General features: G+C 51.5%; 9 protein-coding genes across 11 annotated transcripts; 5 read left to right on the top strand and 4 right to left on the bottom strand.

The window, feature by feature from the left end:
• The first annotated feature begins 549 nt into the window (after positions 1-549).
• Positions 550-3,436, top strand: PV10_08306 (uncharacterized protein). Its single transcript, XM_016373305.1, has 2 exons — positions 550-2,038; positions 2,097-3,436. The coding sequence occupies exons 1-2, from the start codon at positions 1,145-1,147 to the stop codon at positions 2,928-2,930; spliced, it is 1,728 nt and encodes a 575-aa protein (XP_016220216.1). The 5' UTR covers positions 550-1,144; the 3' UTR covers positions 2,931-3,436.
• A 630-nt stretch (positions 3,437-4,066) lies between these two features.
• Positions 4,067-5,146, top strand: PV10_08305 (uncharacterized protein; the record flags this gene model as incomplete). The annotated part of the gene is made up of 1 exon (XM_016373304.1): positions 4,067-5,146. One exon carries the CDS (start codon positions 4,067-4,069, stop codon positions 5,144-5,146), a length of 1,080 nt encoding a protein of 359 aa, XP_016220215.1.
• On the bottom strand, positions 4,403-9,806 carry PV10_08304. 3 transcript variants are annotated; one of them, XM_016373301.1, is made up of 3 exons: positions 8,271-9,806; positions 8,061-8,217; positions 4,403-8,012 (listed from the first exon to the last, which is right to left on the bottom strand). In XM_016373301.1, exons 1-3 carry the CDS (start codon positions 8,857-8,859, stop codon positions 5,234-5,236), a joined length of 3,525 nt encoding a protein of 1,174 aa, XP_016220212.1. In that variant the 5' UTR covers positions 8,860-9,806; the 3' UTR covers positions 4,403-5,233. The 3 variants fall into 3 exon arrangements, with proteins under 3 accessions (XP_016220212.1, XP_016220213.1, XP_016220214.1); XM_016373302.1 differs by having other exon boundaries at positions 8,061-9,806; XM_016373303.1 differs by having other exon boundaries at positions 4,403-8,860; positions 8,914-9,806.
• A 915-nt stretch (positions 9,807-10,721) lies between these two features.
• PV10_08303 (uncharacterized protein) lies at positions 10,722-12,458 on the top strand (the record flags this gene model as incomplete). The annotated part of the gene is made up of 1 exon (XM_016373300.1): positions 10,722-12,458. One exon carries the CDS (start codon positions 10,722-10,724, stop codon positions 12,456-12,458), a length of 1,737 nt encoding a protein of 578 aa, XP_016220211.1.
• Positions 12,459-12,596: 138 nt separating this feature from the next.
• On the bottom strand, positions 12,597-15,214 carry PV10_08302 (uncharacterized protein). The gene is made up of 6 exons (XM_016373299.1): positions 14,809-15,214; positions 14,024-14,737; positions 13,824-13,958; positions 13,432-13,751; positions 13,182-13,343; positions 12,597-13,071 (listed from the first exon to the last, which is right to left on the bottom strand). Exons 1-6 carry the CDS (start codon positions 14,837-14,839, stop codon positions 12,727-12,729), a joined length of 1,707 nt encoding a protein of 568 aa, XP_016220210.1. The 5' UTR covers positions 14,840-15,214; the 3' UTR covers positions 12,597-12,726.
• A 314-nt stretch (positions 15,215-15,528) lies between these two features.
• PV10_08301 (uncharacterized protein) lies at positions 15,529-18,226 on the bottom strand (the record flags this gene model as incomplete). The annotated part of the gene is made up of 7 exons (XM_016373298.1): positions 15,529-16,353; positions 16,413-16,588; positions 16,651-16,924; positions 16,975-17,519; positions 17,577-17,791; positions 17,840-17,962; positions 18,174-18,226. The coding sequence occupies 7 exons, from the start codon at positions 18,224-18,226 to the stop codon at positions 15,529-15,531; spliced, it is 2,211 nt and encodes a 736-aa protein (XP_016220209.1).
• A 266-nt stretch (positions 18,227-18,492) lies between these two features.
• PV10_08300 (pyrroline-5-carboxylate reductase) lies at positions 18,493-19,460 on the bottom strand (the record flags this gene model as incomplete). Its single annotated transcript, XM_016373297.1, has 2 exons — positions 18,493-19,355; positions 19,409-19,460. 2 exons carry the CDS (start codon positions 19,458-19,460, stop codon positions 18,493-18,495), a joined length of 915 nt encoding a protein of 304 aa, XP_016220208.1.
• Positions 19,461-19,878: 418 nt separating this feature from the next.
• PV10_08299 (uncharacterized protein) lies at positions 19,879-21,210 on the top strand. Its single transcript, XM_016373296.1, has one exon. The coding sequence runs from the start codon at positions 19,963-19,965 to the stop codon at positions 20,953-20,955; it is 993 nt and encodes a 330-aa protein (XP_016220207.1). The 5' UTR covers positions 19,879-19,962; the 3' UTR covers positions 20,956-21,210.
• On the top strand, positions 21,195-22,255 carry PV10_08298 (uncharacterized protein). Its single transcript, XM_016373295.1, has one exon. The coding sequence runs from the start codon at positions 21,222-21,224 to the stop codon at positions 22,182-22,184; it is 963 nt and encodes a 320-aa protein (XP_016220206.1). The 5' UTR covers positions 21,195-21,221; the 3' UTR covers positions 22,185-22,255.
• The last annotated feature ends 621 nt before the right edge of the window (positions 22,256-22,876 follow it).

Raw genomic sequence — 22,876 nt, 5'->3', positions numbered from 1 at the left:
CATTCGGATTATTTTCTCAACGAGTGATACAGCCTTGAAGATGTCGAGGACCTTGGTGCCCAAACTGATGCCAAGCAATAGACCCTTGACCACGGACGGGCGGGCCGTTGGAGAAGCGCGTTAGGGCACGGATCCTGAGGCAAGACCTCGCCACTCTTGCCACCAAGGGACCTGGAAGTACCTAGAAGTGCCCAAAACTGCAGCCCAACACAGGACTGAGTGCCACAACTGCCTAGGCCCTCAAGCCCCTACACATTGTGGAGGAGGGGTTCTCTTCACCTGGGCTTGAGGCGTAGGGCCAACCACCAGTACCTTTCACAGCCTGGAAACAAAGGAACTTGCTACACAGACGCTACCTATTATTGGTAGCCCCTCGCCCCCAAAAAGAGTTCTTCATCCCCTGGAAACTTGGGCAAAACTAGCAACGCACCAAACTGAAACACTCGACGAAGTCTCTGCCGTAGTTGGTAAGTAGTGCGTGTGTGCTTTCATTCTACCCACGCATCCACATCCACATTCACTCTGTTTCTTCAACAAGAAACACAAAGCCCGTGAAACAGCGCCAAACTTCGCTCGTTCTACGCCACAGGTCGCACTCTGTCACTCACTCCTGGAGTCTTGGACGTCAAAATCTCTCGCTCGCTTGTACTGGTTACATCTTCCCCATACTTTGCTCGTCAAAACTTGTCCATTTTTGCTCGTCAAAACACCCCTTCTTCGCCCTTGCCTATTCCGGCATCTCGATTCTCGACACTCCAGAACACACGCGTTTTGTCCGATCAGCACCCGACCACGACCCCCGACTCTTCTGTCCTTCACACCCTCGCAATCGTAGCTTGGGGCTTATCTGATATCAGCCCTATCCTCTTTGAACCACATTGTTAGTGTCGATAAACTCGACACCGCACGAATTTCGTGGAGTCGACCGCTTTCGCAAGTTCCGTCTTGTACCTTTGACTGATAGGCAGCACGACTCAGTCGCTCTAGACCATGGCTTAGACAAAGACCAAACTTCCCCACCATTCGTCAAGTGCACGCACTTTCATTGTGTCTCAAGGAAACCTCCCAGCCCACCAACAATTGAAAATTTGTTTCAACACCAGGCCACCCTCAACAGCCTCTGATCACGTGACAAGCAACAACCATGGCTCCGGTCAAAGCCATCTACTCTTCCCCATACCAGACCAAGGAAAGCCCTCGCCAGCTTCGCGATACTCCTCGGACCCGTCGAAATGATGACAGCCCATCAAGACGAACCGAGTATGACCTGGATCAAGCCTTTCGACAAATGCACCTTCACCATTCCGAATGGCAGAAAGTGCACGCCTTTCAACGAAAACAACAACAAGAAGATCTAGACGCGAAGGAATCTGCCCAGGCCAGGATCCATCGGGAGTCACTCGACAGCGCAAGTGCCCAACATGAACTCGTGAGACAGCAAGCCGAGGCAGTTTTGCACGCTTATCTTGAAGAGGAGGAGCAAGAACGACGAAGGCAGGAGGAGGAGCGGAGAAGAAAGGAGGATGAGGCTCGAAGGCTGCGGGAGGAAGAAGAACGACAGAGAGTGGCAGCGGAAGAGCGACGTCGGCAGGAAGCAGAAAAGGCGCGTCGCCAGGCTGAAGAGGAACGATTAGCAAGGGAAGCGCAGAGGCGGCGAGAGCAGGAGGAGCAGGAGCAAAGGGAGAAGCAGCGACAAGCTGATGAGCAACGTCGAGTCGAAGCCGACGCCCAAGCACGCAAGGAGCGCGAAGCGACCGAGCAAGCTCAACAAGTAGCGATGGCGAAAGCAGAGCAAGAAGCAGCCAAAGCGACCGCGATCGCAGCCAAATCTAGCACCACTGTTGCAGCAGGTTCTAATTGTGAGGCTGAGCATCAAGAATACCGGGCGATACATCGAAAGCTTAAAGCCTTCCGAAAAGACCTGTGGACATCGTCGCGGAGCGACCCTAACCTGAAGCCGCACATCGGAGACATGCGACGAGCGATTCGGACAGTAGTTGGGCAGCTGACCGGCGACAGAGAGACGGACAGAATTGCTGTAAGTACAGGATGGGGTATCTTTGATGCAAACACAGACTAACAGTATTGGTGGACAGCAAGAAAAGATCTCAAACCTTCTGCGGCGAGCCCGCACTGAGGTTCCTTCAGCCCCAATCAGTGTAAACGAGTTCCTCCCATCGTGGCAGTCGCTCCATGACGACAACAGCACGCAGATTCCGGCATTAGTGTTGTACCTATTGTCCATCTTCAGCAAGGCTGTGGTGAGCGCTTATGCCAATGAATGCAGTACCAACACCAAAGCGGCCGAGCCGATCGGGATCATGGTAGCCAAAGTCTTCTCGCTGCCAGACCTCCAGTTCCGCCGCAACTTGCCGGCGGACAGTGGCGAGGGAGAAACGGTGTCATTGATTTCTGTGCTAGTGAGCAAGTTCCACGCATCAGCGCCGGTGTTGTTTGGAATCTACGGGCCTGAAACGACCAAGGACGGCAAGCTGCGGCTGGGATGGCGGTTGACGGACACAGATGCGGGGGACGGCAAAGTGTTTGTGTCGGCCAACATGCACTGGGATCGAATGATGGGACTCGGGGCGGGATATGCATCTATTACGCTGCGCAACTTCTCCCGGGCCAAAAACACCAAACACCCGTGGCCACCGACGAATTACTGGAGGAGTATAGCACATATCCTGAACACACCGCCGTCGGAGGTGACAACGAGTCACTTGACAGTGCTCAAGTCAATGGTGGAGAACAACGCAGTAGATCGGTTTGTGCTGTTCTTTGGGGCGGCGGCTGTGGCCGTGCTGAAGCAAGCGACCATGACGTTCCCACGGACTCTGAGCAAGACGCTACAAGATGGGCAAGAAGGGAAGACACTGACATATTTGGTGGAGACTTGGAAGGAGAAGAACCATTTCACCCTGGAGTAGCATGATGGTGATTGTGAAAAGGAAATCTCGACCTTGCCAACCGTCCGAGCTACGAGTCGTTTAGAGGCCAGAGTTGGAGCGGTGGTAAAAGGATCACATTGGAAAAAAGCCTGGGGCAAAGGCCATCGGAGCATAATCAGGGTGCGATGAAGGAGTTTTCTGGACGACGTCGAATTCACGTGATGCGATATGTGAGATAGGTTTGGGGTCACGTGGATCTGTTATCGGTCTTGGTGAGGTTGAAGTTGAAGTTGAGTCCTTCAAGCACCTGCCAATTATGAGGAAAGCATGATCAAATCACGTCATCTCGACTTCGTTCCTGCCTTTGCATGCATAATAAGGCGACCAAGGCAAGAAGGCCCTCCTCCAACAGGCAGGAACATCAGAGTCCCTCCGTACCTATTCATCTAGAGTATCTTCAGGCAGACACAACTGGTTGACTCTGTAGCCAACCAATAACGTCAGATCTGCACATCAGCCACCCACGCTGACAGAGAATCAAGATCGTAGCTAGATAGAGATATTCCACATTCTTCTGCCTTGCGCATACCTTACTTCCGATTACAGGACAATGTATGTAGGAAGATATGTTATGAAGACAACTGGCCATGTTTTCCCCGCGGGGTTCAAGCAAGATGTGTACGAAGTACGCGCAACAATGAGATGACCCACTCGATTCTCAACCTCGGCAGTATCATTCAGCAGTTACAACTTACATCCTTATTCCTTACTGGATTTGACCAGCAAAGAGCTGGGGTCCCCGCTCAGGCACCCCGGATATCAGTGTAAAAGAATGTGTTCGGTATAGCACAGTCCTACATGCCGATGCCGTCCTCTTCTCTCTTCTTCTCTGCATACTGTACCTGATCGACTCGATACTATCGACTCCAGAGTCCGACGTCGTATATGCATAGATGACTCCTTCCCTTCCTATTTCCACGGATGTTTAAACACAATCCTTCCTATTGTGGATGAGTGTTCCATCCTGTTCCTTCCTTGTTAACTAAACTCTGCCCCCTCCACCCCTCCGCTCCTTCCTCAGGTACTTGTTGCAATTTCGCACTTCATCTACTCTTCCTCGTCTTTCTTCGAGTTCTCTCCCTCTCCCTCCTCCTTCGATCCGACACTGCCCAGCCATGGTTGTTTCTACAAGATCTCAATTCCTCCTCAATGGAGACACCAACAAACCCGTGTCCTATCTCCAAGCCGGTCCTGACACCAATACTCTCATTGTCCTGGTCCATGGCTGGCCTGAGGTCGCCGCAGTTTGGAAGTCCCAGATCGACACTTTGTCCAATCTGGGTTTCTATGTCGTAGCCCTCGACCTCCCGGGCTGTGGTGATTCCTTCCGAACCCGGAATCCACGCGACTATAGCCTCGAGGCCACAAATGCCACCTTTCTGGCCCTCTTGAAACATCTCGGTCGTTCAGAAGCCGTTTGGATCGGCCATGACTGGGGCGCGACCTTGGTCTGGTCCTTTGTGGCCCACTACCCTCAAAATTGCATCGGTGCCTCCTCCATGTGTGTTCCATACCGGACCCTCGAGTTTGGCATCGAGGAGGGCTTGGTCAAGTATTCAAACCGTGATATCTACCCGGAAGACGAATTCCCATATGCCCAGTGGGATTATCAGGCCTTTTATGAGAATCCAGACACCTGGCCCAAGGCTATTCAGGACTACGAGGCTGATATCCCCAATTTTCTGCGCCTCATCTACCGCAAGGGCAGTGCCGAAGGCAAGGGCAAACCGAGTTTTACTGCCTCCATCACCAAAAACAACGGATGGTTCGGTGGCCAGGACAAACCGCCAGCCCTCCCTCTGGATACCGACGTCCTCGACCAAGAAACCTTCGACCAAATGTCCAATGCCTATCAAAAATCCGGCTTCTGGGATATCAGCGCCTATTATCTCAACCACGATGTAAATGCTCGCTACACCCATGACTGGTCTGTCAACGACGGTGTCATCTCCGTCCCCACCCTCTTTGTCGAGGCCCTCTGGGATTATACCTGTGATTGTCAAGATTCTAGACTTGCCGAGCCCATGAGGAGCTATTGCAGAAACCTCACCGAGGTCGCCATCGAAGCAGGCCACTGGGTCGCTCAAGAAAAAGCCCAAGAGGTCAATGCTGCCCTCACCAAGTGGATCGCCACCGCCCTACCGGCTTCCATCTGGCCATATAACAGCACATCTCCACTGAAGACCTCCAAATAGACACTTTGATCCTTCACTTTTCCTCGCCTCCAACGGCCCGACTATTCCTCTAGATCAAGTCTCTCGCCAGATACAAGTCTCAGTGCATCAGCCCGCCCTGTCAGGTGTTGCATCTCGTGACTTTTTACCTTTGATGAGCTTCCGAAATCGGGACTCGCTCCGTGCGTCGCCAGACGGAGTTATCCCTCCTATCCGAGCCTTGAGAGACGTCCTGGTCCCAACAACCACACTCTGCACTGCTGTGGCCGGCAAAGTCACCACCGGAGGAATCTCAATCGCCGCCGCCGCCACCTCCTCAGCCACCTCCAGCTGCGGAGTCTGTAGTTTGCCATATTTCAATTGAGTCTTCCTAAGCGTCTTTTGATGTGTCGCAAACCATTCATCCGTCTTCATACCCTCTCGGCCGACTTGTCCCGAGTCCAGCCGCCGCTGTGCCTCATCGTAGACCGCACGCTCTTCAGCGTCACAAACCAGTCTCTTCTCCAGCTCCCCGTGAATACTCTCTGCCCGTTGAACCTCAGCCAGGTGCGCGCTACGCACCATCTTAGCTTCATCCACTCGACCCTGCCGAGCCACTGCCAACATCAGGTTATAATACACCACATCATACATTGGATTATCCGTGGGCCCTCCCTGGATGCTTTTGATCAAGTCGCCCAGTCCTCTCAGCACCTTCTCCGACTCGCTGAAACGACCCGTCTGCTGCAGGTAGACTGCATAAGTGTTTCGATTGTCAAGGTCGGTCATGCGCAAGGCAGATTCTTGGATAACGTCCTCCCAAGGCGACAGCACCACTTCGAGGTATTCGTACATGGCTTCGGCCTCTTCCGAGTCTTCAAACGTCAGCTCTCTCAAGATGTTTGCAGCTGCGTGATATGTGTGCTTGAATGTCTCCAAGATCCTTCCCTGCAAGAAAATCGGGTTCTTGATCGCCGCACTCAAAAGTGGCTGTACGATGGCGAACCGTTGATAGCAACTGAATTGCAAGGTGAACATTCTCGTGAGCACATTGTTGCACGCTTTCCAAAGGTCGATGCTCCAGATGTTGGCATCCTCAAGGTATCGACGGTACACCTCTGCATAGATATTGAGAATCTCATCTTCTTGACCGGGTGCCAGAGTCCTCTCAGTCACTGTCAGGCCTTGCTCTCGTGCTTCCTTCCTCTCTGCATCCTCCTTCTTACTCAAGAGATGCCCTCGTAAAGTCATGGCGCTCATGTGTGCCTGCAGGGCAATCTCCTCCGGGTCTTCCGCTATCACGGCTGCCATCTCTTCGAGCACTTGTTGATTGAGTTGGATGGCTCCGTCCACATCTCCCGCAGATCGCATGTAGTGAGACAGATCATGTCGTGCTGTGAGGGTTGCTGCTCGAGTGGTTTCTGTTGGAAAATCTTCTGCATGCTTCAGCACCGACCGTGCAAACTCTACCGTCTCTGCAAATCGTCCCGTGCTAGAATAGGCGGACATGGCATGTCCATAGATGTCCAATTCCAGCTGTCGAGCATACGCCTTGTCAATATCGGCCATCGGCAGCATGGCAAGAACCTGCTCACATTCTTCCACCGCCAAGGCGTACTCAGCGTCGGCGGATAGACTTCGGACCAATCCAGCTCGAGCTTCGAGTTTTTCAATAGAGAGAGGTCCCGGAAGCTCTTCCGTCGCCTCGAAAGCCTTGCGTGACAGTCGCACCGACTCTCGAGTCAAACCCATCAGTCTAAAGTACGTTGCCAATCCCAACACAAGCGTCACCACACATGGTGCTTTGACTGTAAAATCCTCGCAGAATTGGACTTGTATCGTGCTATGCGATTGCAACAATGTACAAAGCCCCAGTTGTACTGCCGTGTATCCATTTGAGTAGATTGGAAACAGCCGCGCAAGCAAAGTCACACTGTTCACCAGGCATGTCTCTGCCAGCTTTGGCGCTATCCGTTCTGATATCCGACTGTGAACGAGGGGGTGTAATGATATCTGAGGCCATTCACCACCTTCTTCGCTCGTCATCTCTACCAAAGATAGGTGGAGCAGCTTCCTCAGGACGCCCCTGAAACGCAGAGGTGCCATGTCCTGGAATTCCGGCAGTCTTCGCAGCACCTCCGTAGGGATGTCTTGCCAGTGCCAAAAGCCCAGATAGTTGAGGCAGAGGGCAGAAAGAGGGTGCTTTTCCTCCAAATATTGCATGGAGAGATCCCAGGTCACTTTGACAGATTGAAGCATGTTTCGGGGGTCGGCTGACTGATGGTCGCGAGTACCTTTCTCCAACAAATGCAGGCGCTCCCTCCTGTTGCGATAAGCTTTGACATATTCGAGGAGGGTGAGTTGTTGGTCACTAATGTTGGCGGCTGCCTGGGCAATGGCCAAGGGGAGATATCCAAGCTCGGTCAATAGTTCACGAGCATATTCCGAGTCATTGGTCTTGGTTGGTAATAGGTGCTGAGGAATGCATTTCAGGAGTAGTTGTTCGGCTTCACCTACGTCCATGGGTAGTACACGTCGTCCATTCTCCGCTGGGACGAAACCTCCAAGGAATCTGGGGTCTCGAGAGGTAATGAGAAATCTGCCAGTGGAAGGCAGAAAAGATGCGATGCTGCTGGTGGTTGACTCGGCTCCAGTGAAGTCATCAAAGTCGTCGGCGTTATCGAGAACGATGATCCAGCGAAGATCCTGAGATTCCAATTGCCCACGCACCTTGCGCATGACTTCCATCTGATCTCGCACCACTCCTGCGTCTGGAGCATCGTCCGTGAGATGGGACTGGATGGCAGAAAAATCGTGAGCAAAATTATTGAACGAGTCTGCGCGGACCCAGAAGACGGAATAACGATTCTTGACCCAGTGGGCGAAGTGAAGTGCAATCTGAGTTTTGCTGGGGTACCGTCAGATGCGTTGAGATTTGGCTAGACGAGCTACTTACCCAGTACCACCAAGGCCCCAGAGAACAAAGGCATGATGGGTGGCATCTTTGCTCCGAAAAAAATTCTGCAGGTCGGTGAAGTACGTGGAGCGGGTGATAAAAGAGACGCAGGTCTTATGCGGTATGATAGAAGGCAGTGCGTGGACATCAGCCTGTACTGGCGATGGCCTTAGTTGACATACCAATCAAGGATGGTTGCCGGCTACGTACAGTTCTTGTCAGGGTCAAAAAGGGATGTGGCACAGCGTTCAATTTCCCTTCCGCTGCCATACTTGCGTAGGTAATCGGTGGTCAAGCTTTTCATCTTCTCGGTCGACTTCCAGTCGTCCAAATGGAGGTCTGAAACCCCTTGAGGCACACTGAACCGAAAATAGCGATTTGATCGAGCCAACTCGGAGCCGTGAGAGGACTGGGCAAAGACTTCAGCAGTCTCCTCAGCATCAGTCATGATGGAGACGGAGCCTTTGAGGAAACTAGGTAGATCTTTGGCCGTCTCCCTGAGTTTTGGGACGCCTGTCCCAATGCTCACCACACAACCAATCTCCTTGTCTTTCCACTGACGCTCTCGAGCAACTTCGGCCAGGGCCTCATTGATGGGATTGTTCCTGCGGAGTCCCCCATCGCACCAGGTCTCCCCCCCATGCTGAAATTTGACGTGATCAAAATACATTGGAGCGGCTGCAGTGGCGCTAGCGGCTTCCCAGACCTTGCACTTGTAATTCTCCTGAGTTGGGTGGTTGGCGATGTAATTCCTAAGCACATCGGCTTTGCTAATCGATTGACGAGTGACACAAAGCATTCTAAGGGGTCAGTATAGTTGGTCACGAGTGGCGAATGGGGAAGAAGGATATACATTCTGCAGTACGCGGGATGTGGCTCCTCAAGCAGGTCTGATTCCTCATTCATCTCTTTGTCAGAGAGCGTCTTTCGCACCACTTGTTGTAAATTTTGAATCTTGTAAAAGGAAGATCCAACGACGCCGCGCATCAGGCGGCCAAACTTGCCGCCTGAGGGCTCATTGCCAAAGACTTGGCTACCCATGACCTCGTAGCAGCGTATGGCCTCATCGGTGGTCATGCCCATCTTTCCCAGCATGACGGCAATCAGGCCGCCGGTGGAGGTGCCAGTGATGAGATCAAATATTTCGCAGGCACGGGGTTCTTGTGTCAGGCCGCCTAGGTCCTGGACGGTGCGCAGTATGCGCTTCAGGATGATCAAGGAGGTGTATCCCTTGATACCACCGCCGTCGAGGCATAGGAGACGCACACTGTCGGCGCGAGGGAGGGACTCCATGGTAGCAGCCTTGTGAAGGAAGGTTGGGAGGGCGTCGACATTGGTGCTCAACTTCTGGACATACTTCTGAGGGGATAGAGGGAGTTAAAAGCACAGTTCAAGTGAGGCTGAACGGGATCCAGGCTGCACCTAGAATCTGCCTCGAGGCCATGTGAGGGGCAGGAGACATGGCGTCTGGGTTGATTGGTGAAGACAGAAGATGGCGGCGTCTGGCTCAAGATATGGTTTTATGGTTTTGGTGGTGGCTGTGAAAAGGGCAACTGGCAAGTGCAGTCGAGATCCATACGCCATGGCTGGGAAATGGCTTGTTCTTTCCTGAGGTGCTGATTGAACCGAACTCACCTGCCCGTGCCTTCCCAAAGTGATGGTGATGGAGGGAAGCCGCGACCGGAGACCCGGAGGGGCAGGAACTAGCCCGAAATCGTACAGGGGTGCCTTCCTCTGATAAGTGGCATCGTATTGTCGGAAGGGAAACAGGGAAACAGGGAAACAGGGAAGGTGGGATAAGGATCAGCCTTGAGGTCTTGGGGCAACCTCCCCTCCCCATCCCCTCCCCACATATCACATGCCTGGGTGTTTCAAGCTCTGTGTCAAGCCTTTGGCCAATATAAAAGGCGATCGACAGCAGTTTTGACCCGAATGGTACAATTGCTCTAGACAATTGTTCAATGTTGCTCCTTGTTTGCTCTCTGGTCGACGCAAGAGGGATATTGTCCTGCTTCAGCAACATGCCAGAAAGCGCTGACACGATTAGAAACAAGATGCTTTGCACCTAGTAGCAACAGCCTCAGGCTGGTGCCATCTCGGCCCCATCTAGATGCACAAGCCCTAGGCCTCGGCCCGAAGCTTCCTCTAGGTGCCTTTTCTCAGTTTTTTGGTGGTAAAGAATAGGCTCAGAGGACTTTCTCCCTAAGGACCTAGCGAGTGGGGAAACCAGACGAAGAACCACATATGTATATTATTGTAACATTAGAGTCGCATCCAGCCCTCGCATATCTCATCTCCCCTTCCTGACTGTCTCTCAGGGTTAAATGACATTGGACCGAGATCGGTCCTGAGTAGGGGAGCGTGACTTGTCGTTGTTGGAGTCACGTATATGTCACGTGCGCGATCCCCACCTGTCCGTAATCGGATCCTCTTCAACTCCACCATCTTCAATGTCGTCAATACAATAACGACATAGACAGACGGAACAGGCACCACAGATAAGCATAGTCGGCCTTATATTTGCAGAAAATACTCTGCTGGTCAATTGACTCATCTTAGCAAGCGATCAGCCACGGTAGGTCCATCGACCTGGCCATTTCACCTTCAACGGATATAAGCAGATCCACAGGAGCGGATCAACATCTCAGTGTCATTGTCATCATGGGCTACAGCTTGAATCGAGCTTTCTTTCTCCTCCTCCTGAGTACTTTGTCTTTGGTCAATGCCACCTGCCATGTGCATACTCCGGCATATCCGTCCCCAAATTATACCAACCCAAGTGCGGACTTCCGGAAGGCTCTTGACTCCATCACTGATGCCATACGAGCTGTGGCCAATGACCAAACCTTCAACACATCATCCTTCTCAATTGAAATTACATCCGAGAGTTCAACGCTCTACACGGCGTATCATACTGCACAGGTCAAAGACTCTTCTCGGCCGGGGGCAGAGGTAATCAACGGCGACAGTGCATACCGCATTGCCAGCATATCCAAGACATTCACCGTCCTGGGTTTGCTCTATCAGCATGCAGCTGGGAACCTCAGCCTTGATGAATCAGTTGCCACCTACCTCCCAGACTTGGTCAGTTCTCATCAACATGTTCTTCCTTGGGAAGACATTACTCTTCGTACTCTAGCAAGTCAACTCAGTGGACTTCCTCGCGATTTCTCTCAAGGTGATCTCGTACAGGGACTTCCAAACCCCCTCGAATATGGATTTCCACCAGTCAATCTCTCGGGACTTCCACATTGCAACGCCTTTGGCAATTACACTCCTTGTAAGCCCATCGATCTTTATACCTGGCTCAGCTCAAGCACACCCGTCTTTGCCCCAAAATACAAGTCTACTTACTCGAATATTGCATTTGACCTTCTCGGTCTCGTCCTCGCCAACGTTACAAGTTCATCCTTTGAGGACTATATTCACACTGCAATCCTTGACCCACTGAACATGACCCTTTCTTCCTTCACGCCGCCGCCTGACTCCTTTGCCGTTCTCCCAAAAGACAACCGGGGCTTCTGGGATGTGGACCTCGGAGTTGATAACCCTACTGGCGGGTTATACGTTTCCGCCTCAGATATGTCCAAATACCTCCGTTATATTCTCACCCATTACAATGGTATTACAAACGCCCTCAACTGGTTCCAACCCGTCTCTTTCACCCAAGGTATCTCATCGTATTACGGCATTCCCTGGGAAACTTTCCGCACTGACAAAATCCTTCCCGACTCACGTCGCCCTGTGACATTCTACACCAAAGGTGGGGGCCTCCCAGGATATTCGACCTTGATCCTGTTGGTTCCAGAGTATGCACTCGGCATCACGATCCTCACCGCCGGCAATCCAGGTTTCGTCCCTCCACTAAACAACATTGTGACAACCAAACTCATCCCCGCGGCCGACAAGCTGGCACAAGAACAAGCCCAGCATAGATACACTGGCACTTATCATTCCCATAACATCAATACCACCCTGGCCATCTCGCACGACTCCGCCCGCGGCCTTATGGTATCGAACTTTATCTCCAACGGCACCGACACACTCTCTTTTGTCATAAACAGCCCTTTGGTCGGCACAGCAAACGTCTCGCTGCAACTCATCCCGACTGGTCTCTACCATGATGAAAAGACCAAACACGGCGAGATATTTACAGCCGTTTTTGATGTTATTACACCCAACTCGGAGACCAGCGGTAATATCTGGGACGACTTTTGTATCAATGATGTTAGCCCAGCCATGTACGCTGGTAAACGCCTGGGGGAAGTCATATTTTGGGATTTGGATCCAGAGACTGGCAAGTACTCAGGTGTGCAGATGCCAGCATTTAGGGTCTGGCTCCATCGTCAGGGTGATAAGGAATCGGACTCGGAAACGATGCTTGTACAGGATTTGTAATGCATGCGGGAACAAGACATTCATATGCATCGATAAAAGCTTGTTACGAATGCTCGCGAGCTTGAACCTGCCGATACAAGTCATTGGCACAAAGGTTCAGTATCTTACATTGATGCATATCAACGAGGGTTAACCACGAATCCGAAGCCCGCCACTAGAAAGAGAGTATTGAACTGATCTTCTGCAAAGGAGTGGTATCAGAAATACAAGACTATGCCGCGAAGCAAACACTGCTTTCCTGGCCTGCCAAAGAATCCACCGCATGTACTTACAACTTGGCTTTGGACTGGGATTTCTTCTGCTTAGCCCTCTCCTTTTCTTGATCTCTCAACACTCTTCTCAGAACCTTGCCACTTGCGCTCTTGGGGACGATGTCGACAAACTCAATGCCACCAGCCAGCCACTTGGGGCGCGACTTGCGCTGCTTGACAAAGTCTAACAGATCCTTGAGAGTGGCTGCATCGGGTTTGGCGGATGGTGCGAGGACAACAAACGCCTTTGGTACTTCACCGGCATAGTCATCTGGAATACCGATAACCGCGGCGTCGGTGACTAGGCGGTGGCCGAGCAAGAGATCTTCTAGCTCCGCTGGGGCGACGCCAACTCCCTTGACCTAAAACATCAAAAAAGTGGTCAGTCAGTTGAATCTTTGAAATCAGACCAGATGGGACTTCTGTTAAACTACCACCCGTCCTTCTCTGCGTCGACAGTTTCAAAACATACCTTGATCATTTCCTTGAGTCGGTCGTGAATGGTCAACATTCCGTCCTTATCCATGAATCCAATATCTCCCGTATGTAGATACCCTTCCTTGTCATACGACTCCACGGTAGCTTCTGGTCGATTGTAATATCCCATCGTGATCTGTGGGCCTTTGGCGAGGACCTATACCATGGGCAACCACATGTTAGCAAACTCCTGTATCCACACACACAACCATAGATTTCTACTCGCAAGTTTTGGCTAAACATACCTCACCACTCTCTCCAACCCCCAAGATCCTCTCACCCGGACCCTCATACTCAGGATCGATGATCTTGACGATCGTTTCAGGCACGACCTTTCCGACCCTGTCGGCGTTTTCATATGTCTGCTCAGAAGGGGGTGTGAGGGTAATGGCCGATGTACTCTCGGTCATTCCCCATGCTTGACGGATGCGCACGTGAGGAAAGCGTTTGGCCAACTTGTCGATGATCTCCTTAGCCAGAGGGGCTGCTCCTGTGTTGAATTGTGCAACATCGGGCAAGGTGTAGCTGGCGGCAATTGGGTCGTTGACAAGTCGGATCAATAGCGCTGTAGGAGCATCACATCATATGTCAGCGTGCTTCAATATGAAATGGTCAGAACTTGGCATGAGAGACTCACGAGGTACCATCCATAGCTCGTCGCACTTAAAGTTGACAATCACATCGAGCATTTCTTGCATGTTGAACTTGGACATCATGACGACTTCTTGATTCAACGTGAGGGGGAGTTGAAGGATCTGGACAATTCCCGTGACTAGGACGATTTTAGCAATCATAACGACCGGCGTGACCTGAATTCCGAGATAGGACCTAACTCACTATGATAGAGTGGCAGGACAGCTAGCATAACCTTCGGGCAGTTCTTCGCCGTCAGCGACCTCATCTGCATGATCTGGGCAATAATATTATGATGGGATATCATGACTCCTTTTGGCAAGCTGGTGGTACCGCTGGTGAAGCTCAAGAAAGCTGGGAATTCTTTGTTTGTCTTTCCAGGTGGGAGAGTCCATGGCTTGACTTGTCCGTATTCTCCTTTAGACCGGCCTTGTTGGAGTAGATCGTGAATCGAGACTTTATCTGACTGGCCGCGAACCTCGTCCTCACTTCCGAGAAGCACCAACTTGTTAGAACCCAAGGCGACTTTCTGCGCGGCCTGTTTGACGACATCCCAGGACCCGTTGTCGGCAAACACCAGCTCACTCTCGCTGGCCTCGAGAATATACTTCATCTCATCGACGCCATACTCTGGAGAGCTGCCCGTGACAATGGCGCCAAGCCGAATCACTGCAAAAACCACGACGGGATACCAGACAGATCCACTGCAGAAGATGGTGATGTGGCTACCCGCTTTGATGCCATACTGCTGTGCGAGAATGGTGGACAGATACGTGGCGAGGACCTTCAAGGTGGTGAAGGGGATCTTCTCCTTGGTCTTGGCATCGATAAAGGCACCAGTCTGGCCTGGATTGAACTTGCTAGTGGGTAGAGCATGATCAAAGAGCCACGGAAAGATGCTTGTGTCGGTCGGAACCGCTGATGGGAGAATGTTAGTGACCTGGTGTGTGCCATGTCTGAATTCCGAAACCGCCGGAAGAGGCACTCACGAGTGTCAAGCTTGCCGCCCTTGAAAAGCATGTCGTCTAGTAGAACCTAAGACAGATTGCAGAGCTGTGGAATGGTTGCTACAACCCTCTAATAATAATAGGGGACGCTGCGAGAACCAACTGACGTTGGGGTAGAAACCAGATTTCAATCCACATAACAGATGGATGTACAACCACCTAGAAAGGAGAAATGAAGATCGCAAAGGATGGCCAACAGAGCATTCCGTTCCCGCTCATTCATTCCGTGAAGTAGCCAATGTTAGGCCGTGAGGATAGTTGGGTTCTCCGAGGGCAATATCAACACGCACAGATCTCCGGTATGGGCGAACCGGGGACCGACATCCGAGGTCGTGGGGAGACTCTGGGGGGTTTCTGTGGCCATGGCTGGTGGTAACCGGAGAAGCTGGGTGGGAATGAAGCGATGATGCTCTACGCTCAATAGTCAGGAAATCCTGACTCGCGGAACTGGAGGGATTGGCAACAGATATATGATTTTGTCAGACATAGGCTTGTCAAGAAAATCGAGGACTAATTTCGGACGTTATTCATGGTTTGGCATTATTAAAGTTTTCGTCAGACATGATCTATTCCTTTGCACTTCCGAAATTCCAAGTCCGTTAGGTCAGTCATGAACAGTCATGAGGGTGTCGATGACAGAGCTATGAGTTACTCAGCACTCTTTTCTGCATATGTATAACACTTCTGTCCTAAGTATGCAATTCAAGTCAAACTACTCCAGAGCCAGTTCCCTCCTGTGCCGGCCATATCGCCTGACCCAGTGAAATCCATGTTGGAGAAGAACAAGGCATCATCAGCGTCAGCATTTAGCTGGTCGGCCACGAACAACATATGCTCCTGGGACAGCTCAAAATGCTCTGCGAGATCTGGAGATATCAAATCGAGAGGCGTAGCACCATGTGTCTGCGTCGGTGAGGAGAATCCAAGTGGTTGAGAAGGTACTCCACCGATACTTCCACTTTGATCTTGTAACGAGTTCTCGAGCCGAGGGTCGAATGCACTCGCGGTTCCGCTGTTTGAATCAAGAGGATACTGTAGGTCCTGTACGGCGCCACCACTAACAGTTTGAGGGCGGTCATTGCTTCCAAATCGAGGTCTCCCTCCTGTAGAGATATTAGAAAGTCGTCGTTCGGAGAGCCGTCTGGCAAGACGATTCAACCGATCCAGCTCTTTCTGTCGTAATTGGGCCGGAACGCTGCCTCGCTGTTTCATGTCCGACAGTATACGACTTCCTCTCCGTTTCACGCTCGGTCCTACAGCCACGAGTCTCAAGACGTCGTCGAGAATAATCAGGACTGAAGCGGCCGAGGATGCAAACTCGAGGTCAAATGGGAGAAAGTTATCCAACATGTTGTTCTCCGTCAATGCTGAAAGGATGGCCAATGTCTTAGTCGCAGAATCTGCACATGTCTGGAGTAGGTCTCTAATCGATGCTGTTAAGCTCTGGGTCTCATTGCCTTCGCTCGAGGATTTCAAGCGCTCCTGTAGCAGGCACAATAGGAGTGGTCGAATTGCAAGGATAATGCACTGTGAAATGTCAGGCTACCCAGTTCTCAGGCGAGACTGGGGACGTGGTTCAAACTCACTTGATGATATAATAGGCGAAGGTGGGTGGCCCCTTTGGATAATGTTTCGAGGGAGCTTTTGAACTTGAAGTTGATCGTCCCTTCGAGTTCCTCGGCGATGCTTGCTAATCTTCGTAGGACTGATCGGATCTTGGACAGGTACGATGCCTCGAGACTACCATCCGCACTGTAGAGTTCTGGGTGTCGTGTCAGTACTCGCACTGAATCATGCTTGTTGTTGTAGAACATTTCTCCTCACCATTCAAAATTTGTGAAATCAGGCGGGACAGCTTGACATGGAGGATTAATGTCGCAGACCGTTGAGATGATTGCTGAGGAGGAGCCAATTTGCTCTTGATGTCGTCGTCGTGGACAGAAATGGGCGCGCCCACAGCTGAGGATAGTGTGCGATCCAAGATATAAACTGTCCACCAGACGTTGCTGCAACGTTCAGTGAGCTTCTCCCCTAGCAAAGCTACTGGGATATTGGTATGCATTCCGTCCACCAGTGCTATGCGAAGAGCTTGGCCGATCTATCCCTTCGTCAATTATCCCTTTCCTCCAGTGATGGATGAGCACTTACATATGAGTAGGCCGTTTGTCTCATGTCGAGACAGTAAAAGTATAACGCAATCAGTGCGAGAACCTCGACTGCCAACACGGGCTCTTCATGCAATTCCGAGGTGTTGGGGAGCACAGACATGGCTCTGGTGAAGAATTCGGAGCCCGACAAGGCTCCGAGAGTCTTGTTGCTATTCAGAAAGCCCTTGCCAAATGCGAGAACGAGCAAATACTGAGTATACCACAGACGAGAACTGCCGACCTTTTCCGGTGCTTCAGCATAGAACTCGTGGAGTTGCTTCAAAAAGTCTTCTTCGTCAAAGAGTCGTAGAAGACCTCCCAGGTGGAACTTGACTGTGTTGGTCAAGTAGATGGCAAAGTCCAACGACGGGAGACGACTGAGGTCAGGCTTCTCCTCTGGGCCTACATGCTTCCATGAAAAGTTATAGGCATCACCGTCCAGACTAAACGCGTTGTCTTCGTCGGTACCAACACCTGGCAAATGTTCCTGGATGATTGAGACAGCGCGTATGTTAAACGACCATGTTGAGGAGGTCCCCAGATATACTGAGAATAGTCAGCTAAGTAGGCACAGACAACGCCGTGCGGGGATAGTGTACGCACACCACCTCCTTCGTTTGTTTGGCCGATTTCGTAAGAAAAATGAAGGTGCTTCTCTTTGTGTGACTGGATCAACAGATTCTGCGGTATCGAGGTTTCTCTCAGACACAGGCGCTTCCACCATGTTAGGTCCAAGGCCCGCATCTGATGCCATCATTGACTCGTGCAGGTCTGTCTCCTCAACGGCCTGGGCGGCCCGGCGTAGTGTGTCAAGATAGCTATATGCATTAATGAAGGGTGAAGCTATTCACGGGGCCACTACTTACCTCTCAGTCACTACCACTCGTTTCTCCTTGTCATCGAATATACATTCCTTGTTTCTCCTTCGACAACGATCGCACGGTTGACTCCCCGAACATTTTAGTTTGCTGTGTCGGCATCGTTGGCAGCTGGATCAATATTAAATCAGTGGGAAGGATCAAAGTGACAATTCTAGACGAAGGAAGACGATCAAGGCGTGAAATCATGATATTGTGTGCTATTCGTTCTAGGGTCGTGTCATTGGAAGGAAAGTCAAGGCAATTGTCTTGCGGCGCGTGAGCTTCCCCATGAACTCTTTGGCCGTGCCTATTGCAAAACACAGAGTGATGTGCCACTTACGCGTTGGCTGCTCGTTTCGGCTCATTGTCTGAGCGTCTATTCGGCGTCGACATGAGTGGGTGAGGGGAGTTATTCTGAAAGTGTGCTGCTGGTTCGGGAGTGCCATGAAGAGGTCGGTTGATATTAGATTTTGCCGACTATGACGGCAACTGGAACCCGACGCCCATGACGCTCATGTCCGCCCAGACGGACGCCACGGGCATTCAGCGGAGATAAACCGATCAGCTCTCTAAGTAATTACACCTTGCCTTCATAGTCCCATTTCAAACCCCTAGTCCTATCGCCATGGACACATGGCTCATGGCTCGTGTCTCATGACTCATGAGGACATGGTCTTCGTGTGCTGTGTACCGTTGATGATGGCCTGTGCCGCTGTTCCTCTGATGGCCCCTTTCTCAGCAGTAATCAATGCCTGGATCGTGACACCACGGGGTGAACTGATCTTCTCCCGCAGCGAGGAAGGCGACTCGTCTTCGTGTTCTAGAAGGAGTTTGCCGGTCGCCAGTAAGCACTGTGCCGCAATCTCTCGCGCGTCCGACCTCTTCATGCCTTCGGCCACGCAGCCATCAAGCATGCCGTCGAGGAGAACTGTTGTTACGGCGATCGAGGCACCCAATAGCGTAGTGGCAATATCGAAAGACGGCTGTGTTAGAACCTTGACCCGTCCAATCTGACTGAACATCCACTTGGTCAACTCGATGCCCTCTTGTGGCACTGTCTCCCTGGGCAATTGAATCACAGTCATGGATTCCTTGACTGTGGCACCAAGAGTCGGCATAACTCTAATGATATGAGGCAACTTGTCTCTCTGGGAAGAATCATTGGAGCTCCCGATCAGATAGCGTTCAATCACCTCAACGGGCACGCCAGCGATAAGAGATATGACTAGCTTTCCGCGTAATGCATCGAGGACGCCAGGCTGTTCAAGGACTTCCTGCACCATGTATGGTTTGAAGCCAAGAACGACAACTTCCGCTTTGTCCATTGCTTCAGCGCATGATGTCCTTAAGACCGTCAATTTGGCCGCGTGGTCTGCAAAGGCCGACTTTAGATTTTTGGCCGAGGAGTCGCTGTTCACTCGTGCATAGATTTTGCCTATCGAATATTTCGGCTGGACTTCGTCTGTCCTTGAGCCTGACGCCGCTGAGAGTAGGCCAGACGCCACCGCGCTGCCCATGTTCCCTGTCACCAATAAGTCAGTTGCCAATCTCAAAGTTATATGGTTGGCTACCAACCGCATCCAATGAAAGACAAAGAAATGCCCTCGTCTTGTGTTATCGAACCCATGGTGAGAGTTGTCTAGTCAGTCTGTTCAGCTGATGTCTCAGTCAGGACCTTCAAGACTGGTCGAGATATAAAGCCTGAAGTTGATTATTTTCTGTGGTTTCGATAGATCAAAAATCTACACATGTCTGCATCCACTGGCTCGGACTTATGCGACAACGAGAGTGCGAGGATCATTCCAGCCTCGTCATGAACCAGGCTTCTACTTGTACCGCTGCAAACCTAACAAAGTCCTCAGCGGACTTCAATTACTCCCTTCTAGCCACTCCTTGACTTTCATGCTCGATGATCGTCCTCAAACACAAGAGGATGCGTGAATCTACGAAACTCTACGCCCTATCGCAACCGTCGGAACAACGAGCCGATGGTTGAGGTCAACCACCCCAAAGGCTAATCCTATAATCTACCAACCAATATTGTCTGTCGCCCTCTTACTTTATGTAACACCAGCGAGGCTAGAGTAGTGAAGGTCTTTCCATGTTTTGGTAAGCCCCCTTTCAGCTCGATGATGCGACTATCGTGTTCTAGAAGAATTCGGAGGATGGCAAAGATTGAACAGACGCTGTATCACGTGACATCGACGAAGCGACAGTCAAGCAGCATCTCAAATCCCAGTCCATTCGTATTGAAATCTAACTATGCCGACTTCAAACAAGTGGAGGCCAGTCGGCCAGCATTCGATCCAAGGCTCCCAACAATCACCACACAATCACCGGATCCCACTTGGAAGTACGGCCAAGGAGTCAGCATCAGCTCGTCAGAGATCCAGCAAGACCAACGACACTCGCACAGAGAGATTGACCCTTATGTCGAGCCACGCAGCATGATCCAGAACTACAAATTGTTAATCTCAGGTGTTCCAAGACCAATTTCGTTCATCAGTACAGTCTCGTCAGAGGGGACCAGAAACCTCAGTCCGTTCAGCTATTTTCAAGTGGTGGACCATGATCCGCCCATATTCGTCGTCGGCTTCTCTGCTCGAGCATCTCGACCAAAGGACACAAGGACGAACCTGGAACAAACCGGGGAATGCGTAATCAACATCGTCAGCGAGCATATGATCGAGGGTGTCAATGCTACCTCTCTCGATGTGCCCTTTGGCGTCTCAGAGTGGGAATTGTCGGGCTTCCAGGGAGCACCGTCAAGCACGGTCAAGGCTGAGAGGGTCAGAGATGCCATTTTTAGCGTCGAAGGCCGCCTGCTCGAAATGAAAAGTCTAGATTATGGCGGTTATCATGCCAAACAAGGCAAACCTAGTGGGGCTCTGGCCATCATTCAAGCAACCAGGTTCTGGATCCGCGAAGACGCCATCAACGAGGATGGTAGTGAGATCAGTCTGGACGTATTACGTCCTCTGGCTCAGCTAGGAGGCATTTCGTATGGTCGAATCAACGGAACGTTTGAGCTGCCTCGGCCGAGGCTCGCCGAAGAATTGCGCGACGAGTCCAAGGGTCTACACCGGTTATTGCCAGACACTGTAGATAGACCTCAGACATAGACCCTGGGAGAGATGTTCGTCCTGAAAGTAAGCCAGGTATTCCAATGCGGGCAGATTCCTGGGTTCGAAGTGATGGTGAGTACGTGGTATTCGAGGTCCTGCCTACCAGGATAATCACGGGCGAATGACAGTCCGTCGCGTATTCGCATACTGTCAATAAGTCAAGGTACATGGCGCGACCTAAAATTAGATACATGCCTCGCTTGCAAACCACGTCACAGGGCTTGACCAGAATAAATCTCGTCGACCAACCTGCAAAGTCGTTGATGGTGCTGGTATTTGCCAGAACGTATTTCATTCTGACAATAGACATGGCAGCATCGAGAGATCAACATGCGACCAAGGACCTGGAAGTTTTCCGACCTCTCTTGGAGACGCCGATAGAACAAGATATTGACCCAAATGCCCTTCACATTGCCACGAACACCCTACCGTTCATTTCCATCCCAGGGGTCTTTAACTTCCGGGATCTGGGCCATCATCCTCGTCTCAAACAAGGCTTGTTGTACCGGTCCGGGACGTTGTTCACGGTGGAACCTGCAGGTATCAATATGTTGATCAATGACCTCAATGTCCGAACGGTGTTTGACTTTCGGTCGAGCGGGGAGCGAAAAGCCTTTGCATTTCCTGAGCTCGAGAACGACAAGGGCTCCATCGCCGTGCACTGGGAACCTTCGGACACACCGGCAGAGACCAACATCAGCGACTTCGTCGACTTGGAAACCGAGTCTCATCTCTGGCATGGAGGAGCCAGAGGGTTCAGCAAGATGTATCTTGACACCCTCGAGGTTCACAAGGCATCTTTCAGGGCAGTGTTGCAACATGTACTCCTCCGGCCCCATGAGCCGATTGTCTTCAACTGCACCGCCGGAAAGGACCGTACTGGGGTCATGGCAGCTCTCGTTTTAACGCTGGCTGACGTGCCTGACCACGAGATCGCTGCTGACTACGCCCTCTCAAGAATCGGGATCGAGTCTCGCAAGGAGTTCCTCACCGGTATAATCAGGATGTGGAAGCCAGATTGGACTTCGGAAACGGCGGGAATGAGAGGCTTTTCCAACGTGAGGCCCGAGTATATGGCTCAGTTCCTGCATGATGCTAGGATCAAGTATGCAGACATACGCGGGGAAGGGAACTGGGCTGCCCAGTATGCGCACCATGATTTAGGATTTGAGCTGCATGATGTTGATACCATTCGCGCCAATATGCAGCCCAGTCAGGTCGAGTAATGGGCAAGGGGGTAGTTGTTCATGGCATTCGTGCATGCATGGCCTTGATTGATATGCACCGTCGACTCGTGGCATTTTCGCTTGCAAAGTGATTCGCACTAATTGATGGAAGCATCGCGGGTAGCCAACAGGACTGTCCCTATGTCTGGGGTCGTTTTGCTCCATATGGTAAAGGAGGCGGCTGGTTTATCAAAGTCCGACCGGGGTCTGGTGTTGGTAACCCGGAAATCGACTTCTAGACCCGATATAGCTCGCTGAGTCCCCAATACACGTTAGGCAACTGGTGCTGCTTTGGGCAAGGTCTAATCTTTCGGGTTCCATTTCAAAAGGCGGTTGCCGCTCCCGGGGCCAGGCGACCTAGACATACGTGCGCAGTACCAGGTTAGGAGATAATCAGCGTGATGGTGTGTCACAGTCGGTTATTCATCTCGACGTCTTTCGGGACTCAGGAGATAGTCAGACAACAAGGGGTGCGGATCAACTCTCCACGATACGACATATCCCGCAGATTCCCAGCGGCAGATTCCCAGCGTGTTATCTCGGCATCACCATCCGAACATGGCCAGTGTACCAGTACCGACGGCTTCGTGTCGCGATCTTCTTACAGGCGGGCTTCGCGACTTGGCATAAGTAGAAGTCATGTCGAGAAGAAACCTGATTCACGATGGTACATAGGTCGCGCTGTTCAAGGT

Source organism: Exophiala mesophila, assembly GCF_000836275.1.
Source record: "Exophiala mesophila strain CBS 40295 unplaced genomic scaffold supercont1.6, whole genome shotgun sequence".
NCBI classification, from domain to species: domain Eukaryota; kingdom Fungi; phylum Ascomycota; class Eurotiomycetes; order Chaetothyriales; family Herpotrichiellaceae; genus Exophiala; species Exophiala mesophila.
Note: the sequence above shows the minus strand (reverse complement) of the source record. Positions and strands in the feature narration are given on the sequence as shown.

Coding starts and splice junctions, on each gene's coding strand:
- PV10_08306 (XM_016373305.1), top strand. CDS start 1,145: ATGGCTCCGGTCAAAGCCATCTACTCTTCCCCATACCAGACCAAGGAA. Junction 2,039..2,096: donor GAGAGACGGACAGAATTGCT/GTAAGTACAGGA, acceptor ATTGGTGGACAG/CAAGAAAAGATCTCAAACCT.
- PV10_08304 (XM_016373301.1), bottom strand. CDS start 8,859: ATGCTTTGTGTCACTCGTCAATCGATTAGCAAAGCCGATGTGCTTAGG. Junction 8,218..8,270: donor TTTTGACCCTGACAAGAACT/GTACGTAGCCGG, acceptor GGCCATCGCCAG/TACAGGCTGATGTCCACGCA. Junction 8,013..8,060: donor TGGGGCCTTGGTGGTACTGG/GTAAGTAGCTCG, acceptor ACGGTACCCCAG/CAAAACTCAGATTGCACTTC.
- PV10_08302 (XM_016373299.1), bottom strand. CDS start 14,839: ATGCTTTTCAAGGGCGGCAAGCTTGACACTC. Junction 14,738..14,808: donor GGGCGGCAAGCTTGACACTC/GTGAGTGCCTCT, acceptor TTCTCCCATCAG/CGGTTCCGACCGACACAAGC. Junction 13,072..13,181: donor GACTCAAGGAAATGATCAAG/GTATGTTTTGAA, acceptor TTGATGTTTTAG/GTCAAGGGAGTTGGCGTCGC.
- PV10_08299 (XM_016373296.1), top strand. CDS start 19,963: ATGATGCGACTATCGTGTTCTAGAAGAATTCGGAGGATGGCAAAGATT.
- PV10_08298 (XM_016373295.1), top strand. CDS start 21,222: ATGGTGCTGGTATTTGCCAGAACGTATTTCATTCTGACAATAGACATG.